The sequence below is a fragment of the Anas platyrhynchos genome, chromosome 6 (genome assembly GCF_047663525.1).
Source record: "Anas platyrhynchos isolate ZD024472 breed Pekin duck chromosome 6, IASCAAS_PekinDuck_T2T, whole genome shotgun sequence".
Taxonomy (NCBI): Eukaryota; Metazoa; Chordata; class Aves; order Anseriformes; family Anatidae; genus Anas; species Anas platyrhynchos.
In genome coordinates this window covers 38,296,153-38,319,016 of record NC_092592.1, presented here as the reverse complement: position 1 = coordinate 38,319,016, position 22,864 = coordinate 38,296,153, and the positions used below count along the sequence as shown (strand labels likewise).

At 37.6% G+C, this 22,864-nt stretch overlaps 1 protein-coding gene across 1 annotated transcript in view; it reads left to right on the top strand.

Annotated features, from left to right (window-relative positions):
• The window catches only part of ADAM12 (ADAM metallopeptidase domain 12), a 183,702-nt gene extending 160,924 nt beyond the window's left edge, over positions 1-22,778 (top strand). Inside the window, exons 15-23 of the mRNA XM_072039907.1 lie at positions 3,050-3,158; positions 3,274-3,472; positions 6,478-6,555; positions 8,694-8,802; positions 12,070-12,205; positions 12,869-12,977; positions 13,436-13,618; positions 19,233-19,360; positions 21,667-22,778. Of these exons, the coding sequence (XP_071896008.1) occupies positions 3,050-3,158; positions 3,274-3,472; positions 6,478-6,555; positions 8,694-8,802; positions 12,070-12,205; positions 12,869-12,977; positions 13,436-13,618; positions 19,233-19,360; positions 21,667-21,727 (1,112 nt within the window). The 3' untranslated portion in view covers positions 21,728-22,778. The remainder of the gene's footprint in view (positions 1-3,049; positions 3,159-3,273; positions 3,473-6,477; positions 6,556-8,693; positions 8,803-12,069; positions 12,206-12,868; positions 12,978-13,435; positions 13,619-19,232; positions 19,361-21,666) is intronic.
• Positions 22,779-22,864: the final 86 nt, after the last annotated feature.

Below are 22,864 nucleotides of genomic sequence, written 5' to 3'. Positions count from 1 at the left end.
GTAGCAAAATAGAGAAAGACAGGACTTTCTGCTGCAGTTTATGTGCTGCAATCATGATAAATGGGTTTCCTCCAGTAATGCAACATTACAATTCTCTTCCTTAAGCATCCTCTGAAATCCTGCTTTTAACTCGGTAGCTCCATCTGCTCAGCTTCTTATAGTTTGCCATGTTTTCATTTATAAAAATGTCCAAATATTGTGAGATAGCAGTCAGGAGAAGGAGCAGCCATCTGAATCCCAAGCAACCATGTGTTTTGGTTTGATACAGAAGACAGAAATTGAAGCTAGATTTTGGTTTCAAGGCCCCAGATGATCACTGGGTACCAGGTGTTTTCATACACAGACTGCTCCAAGCATGGCAGGGGAGCATTATTTTGTCCTCCATGACATCCGTTTTCTTGTCAAGTAATATTGGTTGGAGTTAAAGCTCACTAGCTGAGCCCTGCAAGGATGCTGCAGATGTGTTTTTCTTCCTGCAGGCAGCTTTCCATCACACGTACCATGCTTGACTTCTACAGTCAAAAAAAAAAAAAAGAAAAAAAAAAATTCACTAGGTGAAAGGGAAGGTAAATACCTTAAACTCTCCGTCTTTCAGCAAGCCCTTTACTTCCTTAACATCATTTTTTAATAAGCATTTTATAGGTCACTTACAGGCAAAACATGGGACATTCATTTTGCTTTTGGCAACTCATGGAGCCACACACTGCTCAGAAAAGTGTGTCTGCGCTCTGGGCTGCTGCTGACACATCCTCCAGCCACCCCAGTGACACTCCACTGGCTGAACTGGTTGGGGTTCATGGGTCCCAGCCAAAAAAAAAAGGAGACCCATCGCAATTGTGTATTGTCATGGGGTGAGGTAGGTCTGAGGAAGTCAAACACTGCAGATGTTGGAGGAAAAAACAATTATTTTTTTCTTGGACTTTTACTTACAGCATGTTTTTTCTTTCCTGCCTTCCCTCTCCACTCTGAAGCTGGCATAGTGTATGCACATGTTAATGTTTGCATCATGCTGAATAGTTAATGTGCCTGCCCTGGAAAGACGAGGAGGAATCTACATGCTGAAAATGTAAATTTTACTTTTGCTTTTTGCACAGTGCCTTGTCTGGATGCTTTTGTTGATTTTTTGATTATTGCTTGTGGTTTAATGAAAAGAAGCAGAAGAATCCTGTGCAAGTCCCTTTAATAGCTCCAGATTTGAGTAAAATTCTGAACTCAGCAAGCTTAATAGTAATCTTCCAAAGAATTTTAGGCTCTTGTCCTTCTCTCCAGGGAACCAGCAACTCACAGTCTGTTCCTTCTGTGCCCTGCTTTCTGAGTTTTCCATTTTCAGTATGTAAAAATCTTAGAAGGAAAAGAGGGTGCCATCTTAAGCCTCTCCAAGTTTTAAGATTTTGTCCTTAATAGCATTAGATTGCTGTTCGGCAGTATATAGTATTAGTCAAGCTTCTAACTGTGAAATGCAGATAATTAATTGAGGCTTTAATCTCTGAGTTATTAGTGAAAAGATCCATGCTATCTGGGAGTTTTACAATCATATTTGTATGTTCTTCTTCAGGAATTTGACCCCCTTTTTTAAAGCCTTCTTCCTCTTTGAAGGCTTTCAAATCTTCAGGATAGTTTAAATAAATTATATGTTTTAGCCACAGTTATAGGCATGTGCACTTGCAAGTGGCTCAAAATATTTGAAAGATGGAACATTAATTCTGTCCCTATTAAAGATCAGGGAACACTGAAAATGGTATGTTCTCAGCCTTTAGGCTATCACATCATTTGTTGTCAGTTATTTTTGTTTCAGTTTCACTGATCTATCAAAAGTACAAAAATGTATCTAGCAGATACATGCCAAGAGAGTCAGCCAATATATATCCTTACCAACTTGTCTCCTCAAAACAAGTCTGTGTATTGGAGCACTTGAAATGTTGGCAATGACTTGATTGTGCTATTAATTATCTTCATGGAAAGAAAATATGGGACAGCAAAGGGCCCTAATCTATCAAAGAGCAGCAATTATTTGCTGGAAACAAAAGCTACACTTCACATTAGAACAAAGGAATGAAATTCTAATACGGGGACTAATTAAATATTGCAACAGTCAAGCCACAAAAGTACATCCTCCACCTCTTAGACATTACAGATGAATGCATGGATGTAGAAGATATTCTGTAGTTGATCATAATCTGGGAAAATGGACATAATATTATCTGCATAAGGGATTAGAGTAGATGTTCTAATAGCACCTTTTAACTTCTAAAATGTGGGGATGAGTAATCTGTCTGCACACACATTTCCAGTACTAATGCCATCAGAGAAGTTCCAGTTCTGTTAGGATAAGTATTACAAAAGGCTACGATAGATAAGAACCAGATGCTGTCTGTCTTCCCAGATTCCTAGTTCCACTACCCTGGTAGAAATGATCCTGGTTTCAAATCAGCCTTTCCTCTCAGGCATGGATTTACTGAAGATTAAGGTGGAGACAGGTTCTTTTCCTCTCCCCAGTGCATTAACTTGATCCAACAGCACCATATTCTCTTTGCCACGTCACACTGTTGTGTGACATTCTCATTTGCAAATGGATTTTTTTTTTTCTGGTTTCTTGTTGTTCTGAACTATAGTTAAAAGGGCCTTTCTTGAAAACTATTTCCATTGGCTTCAGCTCCTGGGCCCTTGCTAGAATCACATGGACCCCTGTAAAAGGAAGGGAGTGAACTTACCAGCTGGCCCATGTCTTTCTTCACTAAACCAGATTTGGCATTTGCTAAAAGTTTTTGTGTCCTAGGAGGATTCACAAGAGGACCATCATGTAGGAACTCTGAAAGAGAATGAGTTCAGCATTGTCTACTGCACAGGGCTGCCAAGAGAGACAAAGGACTGTGGAAAACCCACACATTCAGGCTCTTCAATTAGCATGCTGATCCAGCACAACTGCTCTGCTGTGCTTCATCGACATGCAGATCACATCTTACCTTCCCCTAAAACATCACTGGAGCTCAAAGAAAATTATTAAAAGCACCTTGTACGAGATGAAAGTTCTGACTAGGTTTCGTTTCAGGTGCGAAACCTGCTCCTGGGATCTGCTTTGAGAGAGTCAATTCTGCAGGTGATCCTTACGGCAACTGTGGCAAAGACTCCAAGAGCTCCTTTGCCAAGTGTGAGCCCAGGTAGGGTCTCTTGGTCTCTCCTCACCAACACAGGAACTGATGTGAGGGTGGTGGGAATGGGTATATAACATCTACAATGATTTCATTAACGTTTCATTTTGTCTGTTTCCTCCAGAGATGCGAAATGTGGAAAAATTCAGTGTCAAGGGGGAGCAAATCGACCTGTGATTGGTACCAATGCTGTTTCCATAGAAACCAATATCCCCCTTCAGGAAGGTGGAAAGATCCTGTGCCGTGGTACCCACGTGTATTTGGGGGATGATATGCCAGACCCGGGTCTTGTGCTGTCGGGAACCAAGTGTGAAGATGGAAAAGTAAGGTTCTGAAACACTCCCAGACAGGGAGAACATCACCACCTTCCTGCTGCATAGTATTTTGTACTAAAATGACTTTTTTGCTTTGGGATTTCTTTCTTTTTTTCTTTTTTTTTTTTTTTTTTACCCCACAAAGGAATTGGTTGGCTCTTATTGTTTCTCACACTGAGTCAGATGTTTACTCCCTTCTTCTGGCCACTGTTCTGGATTACAGATTTGCAGATGCAATGAAAGTTGCATAAATTAATAACTGTTGTTTTGATTTGATTTTTTAAGACAGCCCCAAGTTTCTATCCAGTTAGGATAGAGGTTCCTTGAAAAATAAGTACAGCAAAGTACACTGCAGAATAGTTAATGAAATTCTGATAAAATCATGCTATTCACTGGTGAAAGCAAGACGTAGAAATTAGCATTGCAGTTGAGTTGACGTTTATTCCTACCTAAGTTCAGGGTTTGGTGTTCGAGGGTTGGAAACCCCCATGCCCTCTAAGTGTCCTTTGCACTGCTTCAGGGTGCTCAGCTTGCTATAAGCTCTCAAATAAGTGTTCTGGCTCGGTGAAGAGATCTTGAAGACTCGGTAGATTATACAAATACATAAAATCTGGAGTAGTTTGGGGAGGAGACAGTAACACCTAAGAATTAAACAAATTAAATCAGAAATCAGGCGAGCAAACAAAAGGGTATTTATTTATTTATTTTTCACAGAGCATTCTGTGAGCTCTGTTAGTGGGTTGCCACAAAATGTAAAACAGTGAATGTGTTCAAGAAGTGAATAACTAGCTTCACTGGGAAAAAATACATCAAGGGTTACTTAGCACTTCTGGCATAGAAAGTCCCCATACTGCAGGTGTGTGCTGGGGACGTGCCGCTCTGTGCTGCTGTGCTTTTACACAGTTGCTTTTGCATCCGCTACTATTTTCATGGATTTTTCTACCAGTGCTGCAAACTTTCTCAGTGTGTATGGCATTGCAAAATTATCATTAACTTCACTTTAGATTTCAAACTGTATTTATCTGATCTGCTGATTATGCCACCCCTCCTCTTTTTCTTGCAAGAAAAGCTGTTTCTGTAAGATCTATTTTAAAAATATAAACCCGTTTATGTTCAGCCATCAAAACTGATTTTTGCAATCATATTTTGCAAACATTCTGATTTATCTGGCATGAATGTAGTCCAAATTTCATGTGGCTGTCTCATTCATAGGCTTTCTTTGGAGAGAAAATGAACAGAAAAAGGTGGGAGACAGCCATGAGTTTAAAGAGGGGAGGAATGGAAAAGAGTCCAAGAACTATTGAAATGAAGGTTTCATACCCTTAGTGGATTACTGGCAAAGAGGAAAAAAACTGCTTTGATAATTTGTGGTAAATTCAAATAAGCCTCTGAATTTCTGGATGCTTTTGAATTATGTTGGATTACCACTCTGTATTGGGAACGGTTTTAAAACATGTCCCTAGTGCAACTCCAGTTCTGGTACAGGAAAACAACCCTTACACAACATTTCTAAGTCAATCTGTTATAAAACTTCTTTTCAAAGAAAATTCAACGCTGGGAAAGAACCCCATTATGTTTTACTAATGAGTATTTAATCTTTCTAATCTATCTAATCATACACATGCACACTATAGAATACGCAGGCTAATACTTATGAAATTGTATGTTTTACTTTGAGGACATTAGTGCGTTTGTATTATGGATTAAGAATATGAATTTAAATATTCTTGAGTTTTCTAAGCTGAAGATACACAATTTGAAATGCAGCCATTTTAATGTGATCAAAATTCTGTGTGCTACTGCACTATGAATATTTGAATTGTGAATACTGCTGTAATCAGACCATATTCTCTACATGCGTGCATGTTGATGCCAATTCACTCTAATTTCCTTTCCATTTTTCCTTCTCCCCAGGGGATAAGTGCCCTGATTAAGCATCCCTGTCGTCTCCTTCAACACTTTTCCCTGCTTAATGCTAATTATTGTGACTGACTTTTAGTACTACTGAACTGAACTGCAGTTAAACATGAGCAAAATTGTGCAGTGACTTTTTTCTCTCTTTCTTTCTTTTTTTTTTTTTTTTCTGATCAATAGAGTATAGTAACAATCATTCCAGTTGCATTTTTTTTTCTTACAATTTTGAATAGAATAAATTCTCATTACTGACATCCTTATCAGCCATTTGACAGTTTGATGGTGTTATTAGACAGTGCCACTCTTCTTTTATACCAGTTTTCAGCTATATTGGCAGAGTAAAGTTGTCCTGACTGGACAGCAAAATATTTTGCATGAGTACATTGCATATGCTACTAGTTTACTTCCATTACCTGTCAGGTTATTATTATTACTTTATGAATCATTGTTTTATATTTGACATCAAAAATTTGTTTAGCTTAGGGAAACTGTCAGTAAGATCTCAGGTTTGCTGATGAACAATAATGAGCCATACGTATCTATAAGCTCAGGTGAATTTTCAGGCTGTCCTGGGGCAAGTTCCACATTGGCATGTAAGGGATATATCGAGCAATTGATATCAATACAGTTATGCTAATTTATGGCACAAGGGGACCTGAACTGAGACCTACTCAGTGCATTTCTTAGTCCTCAAAAATGCAAACTGCTGTGTTGTTTTTTTTAATTGACTTGAAAGAAGAAAAACAAATAAAGAAAAAATCAGTGGTTCCACCCGAGTGAAACTCTGCCTGTTTAGTTACACAAGCTCAGCATATTAACCAACTTTGAACTATGACTGAAATTCAGTATTGGCCAGGGCACAATATTTAAATTCCACAGATTTGGACGTAAAAGGTCCACAAAGAAGAAGACATCTACTGCTGCTGTCCTTATCTTTTCATCAACATGCTGTCAATGCAACTTGTGTGTTGGGAAATCTTCAAAACTGCTATAGGAGCCATTGACAGATGGACAGATGTAAAGAGTTTGAGAGGGACGTGGTCTGTGGTGAGCACCAGCAGTTCTGCTCCTATTAAAACCCCTCTTTCCTTATTTTGCAGATTTGTCTTAATCGCCGGTGCCAGAATACAAGTGTTTTTGGTGTACACAAATGTGCAACAAAGTGCCATGGACGTGGAGTAAGTATTATAGGAATATTTATTTTATTTTTTTTTTACAGTCAATAAACACTAGACAAGACATGATTTTAAGTAATACATTTGAGATATGTGATTCTTTGTAATATATCAGTCAAAGTCATTGCAATATTTTTTTCTTATGTATTTCAATTTTCCATGTCCCTTATATGAACTACAAGAAGTGAAATTATTTTCATTTAACAAAGGAATATTTATCAGTTAGTAATTATCTTATTCTTAATTAACAGTCTGTGATAAAAAGGAATTTTCTCATCCTCAAAGAAATTTGTCTAACCTTCCGTCATGAAAATTTTCCATTAACGTTTCAAAAAAGACAGTTTCTATGTGGGTCCAGAAAAGCTTAAATATGCATTTGAATTGAGATATCTCAAAAAAGTATTTCCAAAATTATGAAAATAAAGTATATAGATGAGTTTCATGGTATTAAAGTGATAGAGAATGAAACAATTGAAATCAGTTAACAACAGCAAAGTGTTTTGAATGCTAGTTTATATTATGAAAATGTTAATCATGTCAAGCTATGCCTTATTAACCTTGATTTTCTAATGATCTGTTTGTTTCTGTGAAAACTTCTGGAAACGCCCTGTCCTGTCCTGTGAGGGGATTTTAATTTACTTTATTTTATCGTCCCACATTCACAAAACTGTGCAATGTTAATGGTGATGCATCTTATCATTGTGCTGGAATAAGCACCAGCTTAGACAGTCATCTTTATGCCTGTGTGATGGAGAACCTACAGTAACTCCTGAGTAGTCATAAAAGGATTTCATGGAACCATAGAAAGGACCTCCTGGAGTGCTTTAATTTAAAAAATAATGCTTACCAAATTATATTTTCAAATATCTTGCTGTTTTTGAAAAGTAAATAATTTCTTTTTGCATTTTGTATGACCATAGCAAGGCTAAGCTATGTGAAGGATGCTTTAATACTCTGCAGACAGAGCCAGTATAGTTTTGATGAAAGCCTGCCAGCTGACCTTGCAAGAAAATGCATATTTGCAAACTTTGTGAACTAACTCATGTCTTATAAAACCATCTATTGTGTAGCTTTTCCATGATGGTGGCCGATAAGTGATGAACAGTGTTAGCACACAATTAAGGACTGCATTGATAACTAGCCCTAAGCCCAAAAACTTGCCTTAAAAATAAATTTGAGCATCTACTTGCAACTGTGCTTTCTTTGTCCTGTGCAGGAAAAGTTTTGGCCTGTTCACATTATGTATTGTTCACTTTATGTACTCAGCTGATACAGCATGGACAACTAGCCCCAGTATTACTACCATAGCCACTACCTGGGTGTTAGTGAAAGGGAATAAAAAGCAGCTCTTCTTCTGATGGGTGTTCCCACAGGAGTTTGGGACCTCCTGTGGGAATAGCCGAGTCTACCAGCTCCTTTCTTCTGTGCAGGGGGAACTGGCTGCTATTGAAGATGGACTTTGGTCTCTTGGAGCTCTCTTACTCTGCAGGGAGCATTAGGTCAATCAGGTCTCGCTAGTTTTTCCTTAGCCCTGATAAAAACCATCAGAACAATGAGGACTGTATCTTTATAGGCCATGCAAATAGGATATCTAGGATATCAAAGGGAGTGTTTTCTCTGCCCTGCTTTCAGTTCCACACCTTCCAGCAACTGCTCCAACTGCTGAAGGCTCTGAGCAGTGGACAAATCAATGTGCAGCCTAACACAAGCCCTTGATGGGTAGGAGGATTCAAATGGGCTGACAAAACTTTACAGTATTAACAATCTTGTTCCTGGGAGGGCAGAAGGAACAGAAGTTAGAAAGCAGGTAATGTTGCTGCTGGAGGCAAAGAGAATAAGACTTAAGAGGTGTGTGATTATCCTTATTGTGATTATTGAAGTTGTCAACTGCTGCAACTCAAACTATTACCTGCCACATAAATAATAATACTTTCTTTTTTCCTTGCTCTCTTGCCTTTGGAGTTGCTTTATGCCATCTTAGCTGTGGCAAGGAGCAGGTACCAGTACATCTCCCTTGTGACAGGAGCTTTATTTCTTTCAGATGTGTCACTATCTGATTAAGAGGCGGTATTGGCCAGAGCCCTTCTCAGATGTATAGTATAATACTTTTCATGTTAGGTCATCTTTCTTTTCTTTTGAAGGTCTGCAACAATAAAAAGAACTGTCACTGCGAGGCTGACTGGGCCCCCCCCTACTGTGACAAGCCAGGCTTCGGTGGCAGCGTGGACAGTGGACCCATAAGGCAAGCAGGTGAGTAGCAATTCATGCTTTACCTGTCATTTCCATAATACAGAATGCAAATACAGAATGCTGTTTTGTGAGTAACGAGCTTGCAAGATTGGCATAGTCAGTAAAGTCTAATGGCTTATTCTATATGCATTGGTGCCAGCTTGAAAATCTAGTGAAGCAAAACCAAGGCCAGCTGAGTCCGTCAGTTTTCTTGCATAACTAAAGGCACAGTAGTCCCAGTGAGTCTCATCTTGTGTCATCTTTCTCTTTTTTTTTTAAGATATGTGGTCATGTTTAGAAGCTCCCTGAAATGGTATTGATCTAAGCCGAGGGTGAGGAGCTAACTCCCACGCTCATGCTAGCCCTGTTGCCATGGTAGATGAACATTGCAGTGCTCTGGATTCACGCTGAGATATGCCAGGCTCCAGAGCATTTTCCAAGAGTATCAGGACAGAACAACCTTATTGTATGCATGGCCTGTTACTATAGCTATGTGCCTAATGAAAACTCAATATATAGATTATACATGCAAAAATTGTGCATATTCAACAATATATTTGATATCGCGCTTCTAAGAAGGACCAGCTTAAAACTACATTTTTATAAATAACTTCCACACATTCACCAGGAGTTTCCTACCATACAATAGTAGCACGAGATGCACATTTTCTGTAATTTGTATTTCAGTTTCCCGTTGTTCAGTCTGTAGAACATTGGCATCAGTATCTTACTTCATCTTTGGCCAGCTTCAGAAGGAATTATTTCTACACATGGTGCAATTTTATAGGATTTGATGATCATCACCTGCCAATTTTTCTCCAGAGTACTGTAACTTTAGTGACTTCCATAGAGATATTTCTGATTTATGTCTGAGCAAGTGACAGGACCAGCAGTCTACTCGCATATACGTATATAACCTAAAACTTGCTGGAAAGTGATCTGCAAGTTTTCATATGAATAATGCTATTCAAAACCAAAATGGATTGTATTCTCTACATGCCAGATCCTGCAGTGAATTGTAATGCTGGATTTATGACATCACAGTCATTTCCATTACAAAGCTGTGCATTATGATTTCTCTGTTGAAATGTCTTTTTTTTTTTTTTTTTTTTTTAATACCTACCAACTGGTAAGATAGCAAAGAAACTGTGTTCAGGCACCGAACAAGTGTGATCACTTGTGTGTTAAATGTTTTTCTGTTAAGATATGCTCTAAAGCATTACAGTCCCTTTTCAGCTTATCTTGTATCAAAGTATCTAGGGAGCTACAAAATATATTATAATAACGCGCTGCACAGACAAAGCTAACTGCAAAAGGCAAATATAGGGTATCTTTTATAATTCTTGCATTTTGTGTTTTGGAAGCCAACACTTCAATTTAATAGAAAACCGTGTTAACAATAGCTTAATGCAGTGTGGTATTTTGGCCATTTTTCTCTAAAGACAGGGCTACATTCAATAATTCTGGGAATAAACAAATATGGAAATTGCTAGAGGACCTAATTTTCTATCCCTGACATTTGAATTTAAATATGAGCTCTTGATGGGGTGGTTTGGATTATGATTTGAGTAGTCTGCACATCTCTAAATCAAATTACAGAAGGATTAGATCAATAAAATACATTCATCTTAGTCAAATGTGGCACATGGTCTCATTAGTATTTAGTAACTGATTTTACCCAGCTGACTCGGAGTAAACACATGTGTTTGACTCCATATTTTTCTTATAAAGAAGCCTTACATATTTAATTGTTAGGTAGAGAAGTTAATTAATTTTAATTGCATAATCTGAGTTTATTAATTTTATTAATCTTTTAGAAATGGTGAGGGATTTACTGTTCTGCAGTGCTACAGAGTAAAAATCGCAGCACTTCACACCCCATCGAGCCCCACGTGCAGCTTGTTGAGTCAGTGCTGCTGACTGTGTTCACCATTTCGGCGCGAGCTGAGGCCAGTCGATGAGAGCCAGCTGGCTGAAATTCAATCAGGATAAGACCGAGACAGTGATGATAGGTTACCAGAGCAAAGATTAAAGATGCATCTCCTACTGTGGGAGTGTGCACTTTTCAGGTCGGCAGTCCTGCAAAATCACAACATCCTCTCCTCCAGGCGATGATCGTATCACATAGCAGCAGCTCTGATGCTTATGGCTTACCTCTTCCTAAAAATAAGGCTTGCTTTCAGCTGCAAGTCATCTAGTCAGGACTTGCATCTCCACTGAGCCTCACTTAGGTCCCAGCAATGTACTTAACGTAGCTTAAAGCACTCTGAAAACTGGAACAAGTACAGGAGGCTGCAGTCCCTTGCCTAGGCAGCACATTCCTCTGAAAGCACACAGCCCCAGTGCTGAAGACACTCCTCCAGCTCCTTGATTGCCTCCAGATTAGACTTGACAGCCACCTGGGCTGGACCACACCAGTCCAAGTGCAATGAAACCCCAGTTATAATGAAAATCTAGTTACAAAGGAGCTAGAGCTACAGCTTATGCTTGAGGGACAGCGTATTGAAGACGTTGCACTTAACCCACACCATGAGCTAGGTCTCTGTTTGGTCCTTCTTCCCTTCCTCTCCCCCCTGCCCTGGAAGTAGGCAGCCCATGAGGAAGGAACCAGCTGGCACTGCTGCAGACATCCCCCCTGTGGGTGTCCAGATGAGGCCAAAAGCCCATAATATATCATGGATCCCTTTGCAGATGACATCTGGGCGGGACCTGAACACAAGGGAGGAGGGAGTACACACAGATGCTCGTGTTTGGACCAGAGATATGATAAGTCCATTCAAATCGGCCACGTCTGGTGTTGGCTTGCAAAGTCAAAAAGACTGGTGCCCGTTCACCTGAGACCTTGTCTTTTCCAGCACCATGCTGCCACGTGGTTGTAGCTGCTGAAGTCAGAGAGTGATAGCAAAGCATAGCTCACAAACTAACAGAATTACACAATGTCACCACCAAGAATTACAAATGAGAGTTTCATTACTTCTTTTGAATATCTTGTTACCATTTTCTTGACTTTTTTCCAATCTCTGCTTTTTAAAATCATAACGACAGCTAAGGAGCAGACTGAGACTTTCTGATCAAACATATTTTAACTATTTTTGCCCACTGTTAAATAAATAACCCAAAATCAGACTAGGAGAAATGAGAGTTTGAGTCTTTAGCACACAGTTTATTCACATCACCTGCACTGCAATTAGAAAACCAGACAAGGCAGCAATGTCCTGCTCCGTATACATAACACATTTGAATAAAGATGGCTCCTAATAGAAGCAAACTCAATGTGTTTTGTTGCAGATAATAAGAGTTTAACCATAGGAGTGTTGATAACTATTCTGTGCCTTATCTTTGCTGGGTCAATCATGTATCTGAAAAGGAAGACTTTCATGAGATTACTGTTTACAAGTAAGAAGACAACAATAGAGAAACTAAGGTATGATCATTTTGCCTAATTATACTGCCTGTTGTTATTATCTTTAAAGATATTTGTAAAAAAAAAAATAGCTGTAAACATGGCAAATCTCATCTTAGTGTTCATCACAGAATGGTCTGAATTTCTTTTAGAAAGAGCCAGCCTTAAAAATATTCACACAGTATTATCAGAAGAATTTTTCCTGGTTTAACTTTACTGATTGTCAGTAATAATGTGGGTTTTGGTTTGACTATATACCTCTTTTTGTGATTGGAAAAAAAAAAAAAAGTTCAAAAAATTGAAGGAAGTCTTACCTTCATATTCATTTGCTTGAAATGGTCTCATTATATTGCATGGCCTTTTATCTAAACTCAGTCGAGTGAGCTGAAACTTTCATATTTGAGGTCATTACTGTTTAAATGCTAGATTCATTAGAAGAGTCTCTTGGGTGTTACAAAGCTGCATTTCCACAGATTGCAGAAGCTAATTTAACAGACTACTGGTTTCAAAAAAATCAATATTTATTTTTATTCTTGCAGGAGCACTAGAGAATTTTTACTTTCCTTGTTTACTATGAAAAGTCAGAAAGACCTTGCAAAATCTCATTCTGAAAAGAGGTTACTTTTTTAAAAAAATGCTATAAAGCAGAATGTCGTGTTCAATAAATGTATGCTTGTATTGCAGGTCTGTGAGTCCAACAAGGCCTTCCAGTTTGTCTGAGCCTAATCACATTCACACCACATCTCTCAGTAAAAACCTCATCATGAAGCCACAAAATACAAACATACCAAAAGTAAGTCCCTGGGTAGTTAAAAAAAAATAAAATTCTGTTTTGGATTTCATTTAAGTAATTTATTCTAAATCAATTACGTTACATCAGTACATACTGATATCACATAGAACTAAAACATGCAAAATGGGAGAAGTAGGCCTCAGAATACGGTAATGGCTTCCAGGTTTTGCACAGGTGGGGATGTTAAGCACATGAAATAAATTCTTGTCTTGGGACAGAGTCAGCTGCCTTACACCAGAACGCCGCATCTAAATGGTGAAGGATTAATGCTTCAGTAGGACTCTGGAAGCTGTTAATCACCATTCCGGTTGCAGGGGAGGTGTCGAAGGTAGATGAAAGCAGAGCAGAAGAGAAAAGCAAATGAATAATGTGACTTTTTAAGGAGTAATGCTCATATCAATGCTTGTATCAACTCCCGAAGTTTATAGCTGTTTTCTGGGGTGGGGTTATTTCTGCAGAGAGATGGCCCGAGACGACCGCTGCCGTATCAGATCGTTGACATTAGCAACCCCGTGAAGACGGATGATTTGCCACCATTAAAAACACCACAGCGAGTCCTACCACCCCTTCCCCAGCTGCCATGTCATCAAGCTGTGCCTGAAAGACCCTTGCCAGCTAACCCCTCACTGAGGTTCTCCCAGGTAACCACAGTTTTTCTTTTAGCTTCTCTTCTGTTTAACACTGAGTGGGTGAACATCTGCATGTGATGAATAGGAATTAAGCAGTTTTCTCATCTTTCCCACTAGCCTTTTGTCATAATATTCTCTTTATACACTTTACACTGTTGGGAATGTGGCATAGATAATTTAATAAAGATTCCTTAAGCTCTCATTTTGCTCCAGAAGGTTATACGGGTTTCTGCCAGCTGTGGCAGCAATCCTAAAGATGAGGATCCTGAAATCTCTTTCCCCCACTCAGAAGACACAGCAGTATGAACAAGTTCCACATTAGGGGCAAACACAAGCTCATTTTGTCTGCTGCCAAACCGAGAGGAAGCCATAGCAGTTGTAAGCAAGGTGTCAAATACAGTGATATAATTGAGGAAGAAAAGTTACAGACATCTTGCCCGAGAGCAGAAGGTATTAGCTTGATGTAGTTCTGCTCTGCAGAAGGGTATGTAAATTGCTTTTTTTTTTTTTTTTTTTCAGAGCACAGATTTTTGTCTACACTTACTTCACTAAACCTATCTTTCCTCACAATGTTTAAATAGAGCTAATAGTTTTTTTTTGGTAATAAGATGCATCTTATTCAGGGTAGCAATATTCAGGGTAGATGAAGTTGTCTGTGCAGTTGCCTATATTAAAACGTCCTTTTCTTGTCACTAACTTTTCTCTTATGGTTGCATTTGTAGCATGACTGTGTCTTAGAAAAACAATCAGGCAATCAGCTAGTTCTGTTTTGTAGACGTTTTTCTATTCTGGATAAAGTACAAAATTAAAATGAAATGAATATTATTATTGCCAAGCTATCTTAAACGAGTAGCACACTGGTGCACTTTCTACAAATCCGTACTCAAACAGTTGTGTCTTGAGGAACTGTGCCTACCGGTAGGCTAGCTAGGATGTCCAAGGACAGTGTTTTCTTCATGCAGCAACCTTGTGAGCTACTCCAAGACACTTTCCCAATGATTTGTAGAAGGATATGTCTATGAGAAACAGTTGTTGAATTGTAGTGCTTTGAAAGGCGAGTGCAGAAAGAACAAAGAAATAAAGAGGGATGAGACAGTGCTGAGCTGCCATGCCAATGTGCTTACATATTTTGTCAGTAAGAAAAATGTTAAAAAACATTTCAATTTGGACTGTCTGAACAGCAAATCACTCGGGTTAGATCAACTTTTAAAAGTAGGGAAAGTTTATTAGCCTCTTTCCAATTAGTTAATCTTTTTCTTCTTCACTTTTCCATCTTGCTAGTCATTTATCTCCAATTTCAAAGGAGTAGGAAATATTGATTCTTTCAAAGCCTTTTTTTTTTTTTTTGAAAACTGGACTGGTACTGGTTTGTGTTGTTTTTGTCTTTAGCTCCAATGGTTTCATTGTTTATTTTCTTGCATTTATTGGAACATTCTGCACCTTTCACATTGTTCAAAGTTAAGATTTTGAGCACAAGTGCTTCTCCTATTTGTTAATCAAACTGTTTCCTTTAAACAATCAAACAGCAACAACAAAAAAAAGTATCTAGCAATTTACAAGCTTATGCTGCCTCATGCTAGCAGAAGACAGACAGAGAAAAGGCATTCCAAGAAAAGGAAACATTTCTCATTCTGACCTGCCCAGCCTGTCGCAGCCCAATGCACCACTACATGCCCTTCCCTTCAAACCTCACAAAGTGCAAGGTAGAATACTAGCTCTCTGGTGCCATAATTACCGGCATCTGACAGAGCTGAAACTGCCAAAATGCTTTTTCAGTTTAGCAGCTGAAATTAATTGAGACTGTTACTCCATCAAGCAAAATATTGATGTTTTCAATTTTCAGTTGCAGCACAAAACAGTAATGAGACAAACAGTGGATGAACTCAGGGAAACTTAGTGAATAGGCAAGAGTGGCTTCTTTTAACATTATATCCCTATCATCAATTCAAGATTATCAGAAATAGCTGCTTTTTATACTCTAGGAATACAGAAAACACCACAAGGGAAGCAAATTTTTTTCTTCCCATGTTAGCTATCTTACTCTCTCAAAGCTTAGAGAAAGTAGCTTTAGAACAGTTTTACTCTAATTTCATAGAATATCTTTCCTGTGTTGGAAGGGACCCACAAGCATCATCAAGTCCAACTCCTGGGTCCCCAAAGGACCACCCAAAAATCAGACCCTATGTCTGAGAGCATTTTCCAACCACTTCTTAACTGTAGCAGCTTCCTAACACCCGGCCTGAACTGTCCCTGTCGCAACTTCAAGACGTTTATTTAATATAGACAGCAGTTAAAGTATTCCTTCAACACTAATTCCTTGGAACCACATCCATCAGGTCATCAAGAGAAAGCACTTTAAAAAAACATTGCTACATCCTTAATGTCATCTAGGTGCTCTGTGCTGCAGAGCACTGCAGAGGAGAAGAGAAAACCATTCACTTTGTGGATGGCTTCACATCTGCCTCAGTTTCAGTCAAGCTCTCCCATCTGAGAGATATATCTGAGCACAAGCTACTTTCCTGCTGCTCCTGGCTTACAGCTTTGGGTAGCTAAGGCACAATGGTATACTATAAGACAAGTCTTCTTCCCTCTAGTGACTCTTGAGGCAGAAATGAATGGATTAGTATTTTACAGTAAATTTTCCTTCTAGATGCAAGTAAATTTAAAAAACAACAACAAAACAGCAAATTAACTGATGCCAACTTTAACATTTAACAATCTTTTGACTGATAAACAGCTTCTTCTTCCTACAGATGCTCTCACGAGGCAAACATACTTTATTTATGGGCCAGATTCACAATCAGTATAAATCAGCACAGCACCACTGAATCAAGAACACTGCACAGGTTTATACAAACCGTGCATTCAGTCCATGCATTCTGATTTGATCACTTCCAAACTTCCAATTGGTTTTGCTACTGGTTGCATTCAAGCGTAGTTTCTGATACTGTTATCTTATTACTAAAATATATCATGTATTTTACAGGTCAGACATATTACAGGAAATATGGCTTTGTATTTTCACTTTTTCCCCGCTAAATTGGAGCTGGGCTCACCTTCTGCTCTTTCTGCCACAGTTATTCTTGTTAATACCTGTCCTATGTCATCTCAGGCCAGATTCAAACACAGTGGGCTAATACAAATGAAGTTCTTACCTAAATAGATTGAAGAAGGCAACCTTTCTCACTCAGTGCATTCCAGGAAAGAAACTTCTTCCAATTGCTTATTCAGAAATGTGTCAGTAAAAAAAATTTAAGCTACACATGCCTGATGACTTTGTAAACTCTGGATGAAAACCGTGTTTTTCTCTCAGCTTGCCACATTAGGCCCGTCAAGCCAATTTTCTGCCTCTTTCTTAAGCATACTAACTCAAGGACAGTGTTTTTACAAACGCTTGGGGAAAAAATATAAAAAATAAAATTACAGGTGGTGATTAGACACAGGGCATAGCTAATAAGAACAAACAAACTGGGACAGTTTTCATCTCTTTTTGTTCATTCATCATTACCAGATCTTAAGCTCTTCAGATCAAGACTCACTTCTCTAGACTGCCGAGCCTGCATCAGTTCCCCTTCCCAGTACCTAAAGCTCTCTTCTAATTGAACAGTGAATACAAATCATGCAATAACAATTAAGAACTGATCAAGCAAACAGATGAATACTCATGTGATCAGACTAATTCAAGTGATTAATTCAGGTGTACTCAAGGAAAAAGACTGCTTTTGTGGAGGCAGTTAGGGGAATAAAAGCTTTAAAGTGTTCAAAGATGCATTCCTTATTGCTGTCTTTATGCTGCTGTTGTTTCTGTGTTTTACTGTTTTGTGTTTTTTTTTTTTTTTTTTATGTTGCACTACTCAAGGTGATGAGGCTGCAAATAAAGTTGTATATAACTTTCTATGCAATAAATATAGTGACTTTTAAAAGCTTTATTTTTACTGTAAATCTAAACCAGTTATTAAAAAGTTATCACTTTCTAATGCTAACTTTTTCCATATTGGTATCCTTTACTTCAAAACACACATTAAGGTTTCATTGTGTAAGAAGTTTAGTGCACAAAGTAAGCTTTCCTAAGAAATCCTGATGGTAAGATTTCTTTTCTTAACAGTTTTAGGGTTGTTCAGTTCTGTATCGCTGGAAAGGACTGTGTTTTGAAGAACTTCCTTCTCTAGTGTTTAATTAAACTCTGTGACTTTCTGCAGGACAGCCCTGTGAGATAAAGCTACACTGTGTTTTAACAAGCTGATATTTATCTCAACATTTACCAGGCCTGATTATTTCAAGAATATCTGCAATATTTTTCTCCCCCAGAGATGGAGCTTTTCCTTTCTCACAAGCTGCTTATAGCAAAATATTTTATTTGTTTTGTCGTGAAAAAGTTCTTCTGGATGCTGGTCGAGACTAACTTTTATACAGAATATGAGATTTGGTTACTACAACAAGTTAAAATAAGTTTTGTTTTTCATGTTGCTATTTCTCATTCACTTATGAACTAGTACTTATGCTGAGAGTAAAAAGAAATGCAACATTATATACAGCTTTGAAGTATAGCTTGTGGTAAATTTGAAGTGATTACATACAATATAGATTTAGTTAAGGTCTAAATTTTGCCTTTTTTTTTTTTTTTTTTAATCAAAATGCTTACTGATAGTCACGCTGCACTTCCTTTTTGGAAGAGTCAACATTTATCACAAAATGAAAACAAAAGGATGCTCAGTATGAATAATTAAAACTTGTACTTTATTTGTGAGTAATTCACGCCTCTTGTTTTCATAACATCCTTCAGAAGATATTTAACTAAATAACGCATGTAAACTTTTCTTGTTTCTTTTTGGTCAACTTTGCTAATGATAGTTATGGCAAACTAATAGTGATGAGTAAAATCACTCTGTGCAATGTTTTCAGAGAAAGCATGACAATGCAGTTTGAAAAGCAGATGGATCTGGAGGTTTTGGATACATTTGAGAGTCTTTGTGTGACCTGAACAAGTCATCTAATCTATCCCAGTTCTTCAAGATGAAGACCACAGATAGATACACTACCCTGTTTGCAGGGTTTCAAGGACCACACAGAAAAGACATTAGCTCAAGCCCCATAGCAGATGACTTCTGTTCCTTATTAATAAATCATTTAATTCCACAAAATGAAAGCACAGCAGCATCTCTAAACAAAAGTTTCCACAGATGCTCCCAATTCAAACCAGACTTAGGCAGTTTGCTTCTGTGGTCATCTAAACTTGTATTATAAAGTAATTTCTAGTATTTCCACCTTTATATATGTGCATATATATATATATTTTTTATTTATTTAATAATTTGAAACTGTATGTATTCAATCTGTGTTGTTCTTCATTTGCTAGTAATTTACCATTAATTTCAGTATGGATGCACCCAGTGTTTTTGAAGTTTTTTTTTTTTTTTTTTAAAAAAAAAAAAAAGAAACAAAATCCCTAAAGCTTTGTTTTAAAATGTAGGTGCCTCTTTACTGGAAATACGTTATGGCTTACTCATCTAAACATATCTGGTCACAACTATACTGAACTTATCCTTGCTCTTGCTCAGGAGTTGCTATGTTAAATCCATTATGTCAATTATAAAGACTAATATGATGACCTTGTGTTTTATAACAGGAAAACCACAAGCCAAACCCCCCTCGGAAGCCTCTACCAGCAGATCCTCTGAACAAAGCTCGTTATAACAGTGCGTGCACCCCAGTGCTTGGACACACAAAAGCTGTGCCTCCCATTACTCCTGTAAGGTTAGTTCTCCTCATCAAAATGGCTTGGCTTGTAGCACTCGGTTCAATAAGGCAGGTCTAAATTGTCTTAGAGCAGATCCTCTGTGCTCTGAGGAGCTGAGCTCTGCTGTATCTATTGCTGAGGGCTACGCGACAAACATTTTCTACCTGCTCATATAAAAGCATGCAGTATTGGACTGATTCCCAACAAGAGTACACTAGCAAAATTGTACTGACTTCCACAGGACTATGAGAATTTATAATGGAGGTCTTACTGGAAGCAGCTGGCAAAAACACTGCCCAATTACTATTTGCAATTCCTTGGAAGAGAAAGGAGTTAATAAACACCAGTTTCTGAAAACTCTTGCAGGGAAAAAGAATAAAAATAAATAAATAAAAACACTTAGCCAGCCCCCTTACAGAATTAGGCTGAGAACCAAGTGCTGCTGTTAAAATTTGCCACCAATGAAAGCAATTTTCTACTCACACATTCCACAGTAGAACACTACTTTAAGTCATCTGAATATAATACCCCAAATATTCAGAAAACACATAAGTTATATTTATCCAAAAAGGAATGTTAAGAATAAAAAAATTAAAAATCTAGAAGTGAAGTGACTATCCCTACTAGTGATGGAGGGGGAATAATCAAGATTTAAAGGCTCAGCAATGCATACGTGTCCTGTATATGAACTATTTTATCAGATTAAAAATATCTTATTGGCAAGCAATCTTTGTAAAAAGGTTTTGCCATTATGTTATATTTCAAAATTATCAGAAGGTAATCCATTCCATAATGGCAATGAAGTTGAAAGAACGAGGAGGAATGCAGGGATTTCGTTATATAGGAACGAGCGTGTTGGTGTATATACAAACATATAAGTATGCATGTAAAGAGTATGTATGTAAATGGAAGAATTCATAGTAATTAAATTGGATGGACAACTAAGAAAAAAAAAACAACAGGTAAATAGTTGCAGCAGAGATTTTCAGTAGGTCTAGTACGTCATAAAGGCAGATTGTAGCTTCTTTTCTGACAAAAAAAAAGAAAGCTTGAGTTTTGAAAACTAAAGAAAAAAAATGCTGTTAGGCAGTGCAGTCCAGACTCTTCACATGATGAAAACTATGTGTCAAGATTATTTTTCAGATCTGTGTAGTCCCTAGAGAAATACATGCAAGAGGCAAACAGTTTAGTTGTAGGTAAACTCTGATATGCCAAATCATAGGTCTCAGCAGCACAGAAAGCTTTAACAATCCTGTCAAACTTCTTTTAAAGTAATTCCCACACCCCACTGTCCAAAAAGATCATACAGTGATATTACACCACAGTATTGTTCTATAATAGAGACAGACTTGCCATTTATTTTTTTGAGCATTAGTTAGTAACAAACTTGCTGATTTCCTTCCATCTTTTTGTTGCTGCTTTCTGAGATTACTCACTTTCTGGTAACAAAATGTTTAATATGTCAAGACTTTTTTTAATTGATTTCTCACAGGTCCATACTAATTGTACAATAATTAATTATCGAATATCACCATTTTCTCCTTCTCTAATAAAGAAACATCCAGCCTTTGATGGATTACTCTTAGGGACTGTATACAAAACTGTATCTAAAATTTCTTATTTTGCTGCTATTGACTGTTTAAACAACAATTCCAATTGCTTTAGAGAAAAAAAAAAAAGTTGAAGTCGTTATTTTCTTGCCCAATAGTCTTCAGCTTCCTATGAATAAAAAGTAAGCTGCAGGGAAGATGAAAGTAGTATTTTAAGCCACAGGAATTCTGCTAGTGAGGCACTTAATATTGCTTAGAAAAATTAAAAATAGAATCTAGTTAGTTTCCTAATACTTGTAGAGAAAGACCATAAGAATGCACTTTGATTAAGTCCCTGGCTGTGCCTTCTAGTAAGATAATCTGAAAGTAATAATACTTCCAGCTGACTGCTTCCACTGCTTTAAACCAACTGCTACTCTGCTGCCTTTAGTAGAGTTTTTGCAAAACTGGTGAGCACCTGGAAAAGTAGAGTTTAAAGGACAAGACCTGAAACACTAAGAGAGCTTATCCCACTGGCCAGGCATGAGTTACCACCTGAGTCCAAGGGAGGAGTCTGCGGGTACCACTTCAGCATATTGAGGGGGTGTGAGTAAGCTGTAAAAGGTGTCAGATCTTGTCCCAGTATGGCAGCCCCATGCTATTTGCCTGAAGTTAGATTCGATAGCACTCGCTGAGAGGTTTTTACCATTCCTCTACATGCCTCAAGCAAGCACTGGCCGTGAGAAGTACCAACAGTTTAAATAACCATTTGCTATTTTCTTTCTTTCCAACAGACCTGCTCCTAAGCATCCACCACATGTATCCAGGTCCAGCAACACTGCTGATGTGAAATGACTAGGAAATCTGACACCTTTATTACAAAAAGTGAAGACAGAAGTTTGCACTATCTTTAAACTCCAGCTGGAGTTCATTTTTGTAACAATACTTAGAATTTTTAATGTTTAAAACAGCATTATTTTTAAGAATTCTGAGCTACTGCCTTTGGTGCTGTGCTGTGCTATGGTGCTCTGTATACTTGCTCAGGTACTTGTAAATTATTAATTTATGTTGAATATTTATTACAGTGCAGTGCACTGTAGTAGATATTTTTACCATAGCTGAGTTTTCCTAAAAAGGAAGCCTTTTTTTTTTTTATTTTAATATTTCAATGAACTTGAATAATTCTGCTCTATTGGTCCTATGTAGGGTGTTTAGTTTTGATGAATCAAATGTATAAACAAATCAATCTCAATGGTTCACAGCAAACTCTTGAATAAGTATGTCAGGGTAAAAAAAATCTCCCAAAACATGGTGAAATGTCCAATATTGCACACAGATGTGGAATGTGTGTTCTTACCAAAGTATCACTCAGCATTAGCAGTTGTACTGTAATAGCAGTTTTCATGTTGCTGTTTGAAATGGTCAAGAAATCTGTGCTATGAGAGAATGTCTTCTTTTTGGACAAGTTCTCTTACTGAAGAAGTACTGTATATCACAAAACTGTATTTTTTAACCTCATTTTCCTCAAACACATTATGGTTAGTACGTACTGATGCGGATATCAGGCCTTCCAGTGTCATTACCTTTCTGATGCTTTGGTAATTAAGTTCAACCAATACTCACTATGTTACATGCCTATACTGTTTAGACTGACAACAGATTACACATAAGGGGTGGGGGGGAAGCCAAGCATTACAAAGTTGCATTTTAAAAATCAATTATTATACTTAATTTCTTTTGCCTCATTGCTCTGCTTATCAAATGTATTTTGCATATTTACTACTGTTTTGTATTAACTAAAATATTGTTCTGGGTTTCTTACTTTTCAAATCAAAATACATATTTTAGAACACGGACTTTGGTTATCCTAAGACATGGAAATAAAGTTTCATCTCTTTACTATTTACTACTGTTTTGTATTTAACTTCTAAAATATTGTTCTGGGTTTCTTAATTTCCTAAACAAAATACATATTTTAGAACGTAAACTTTG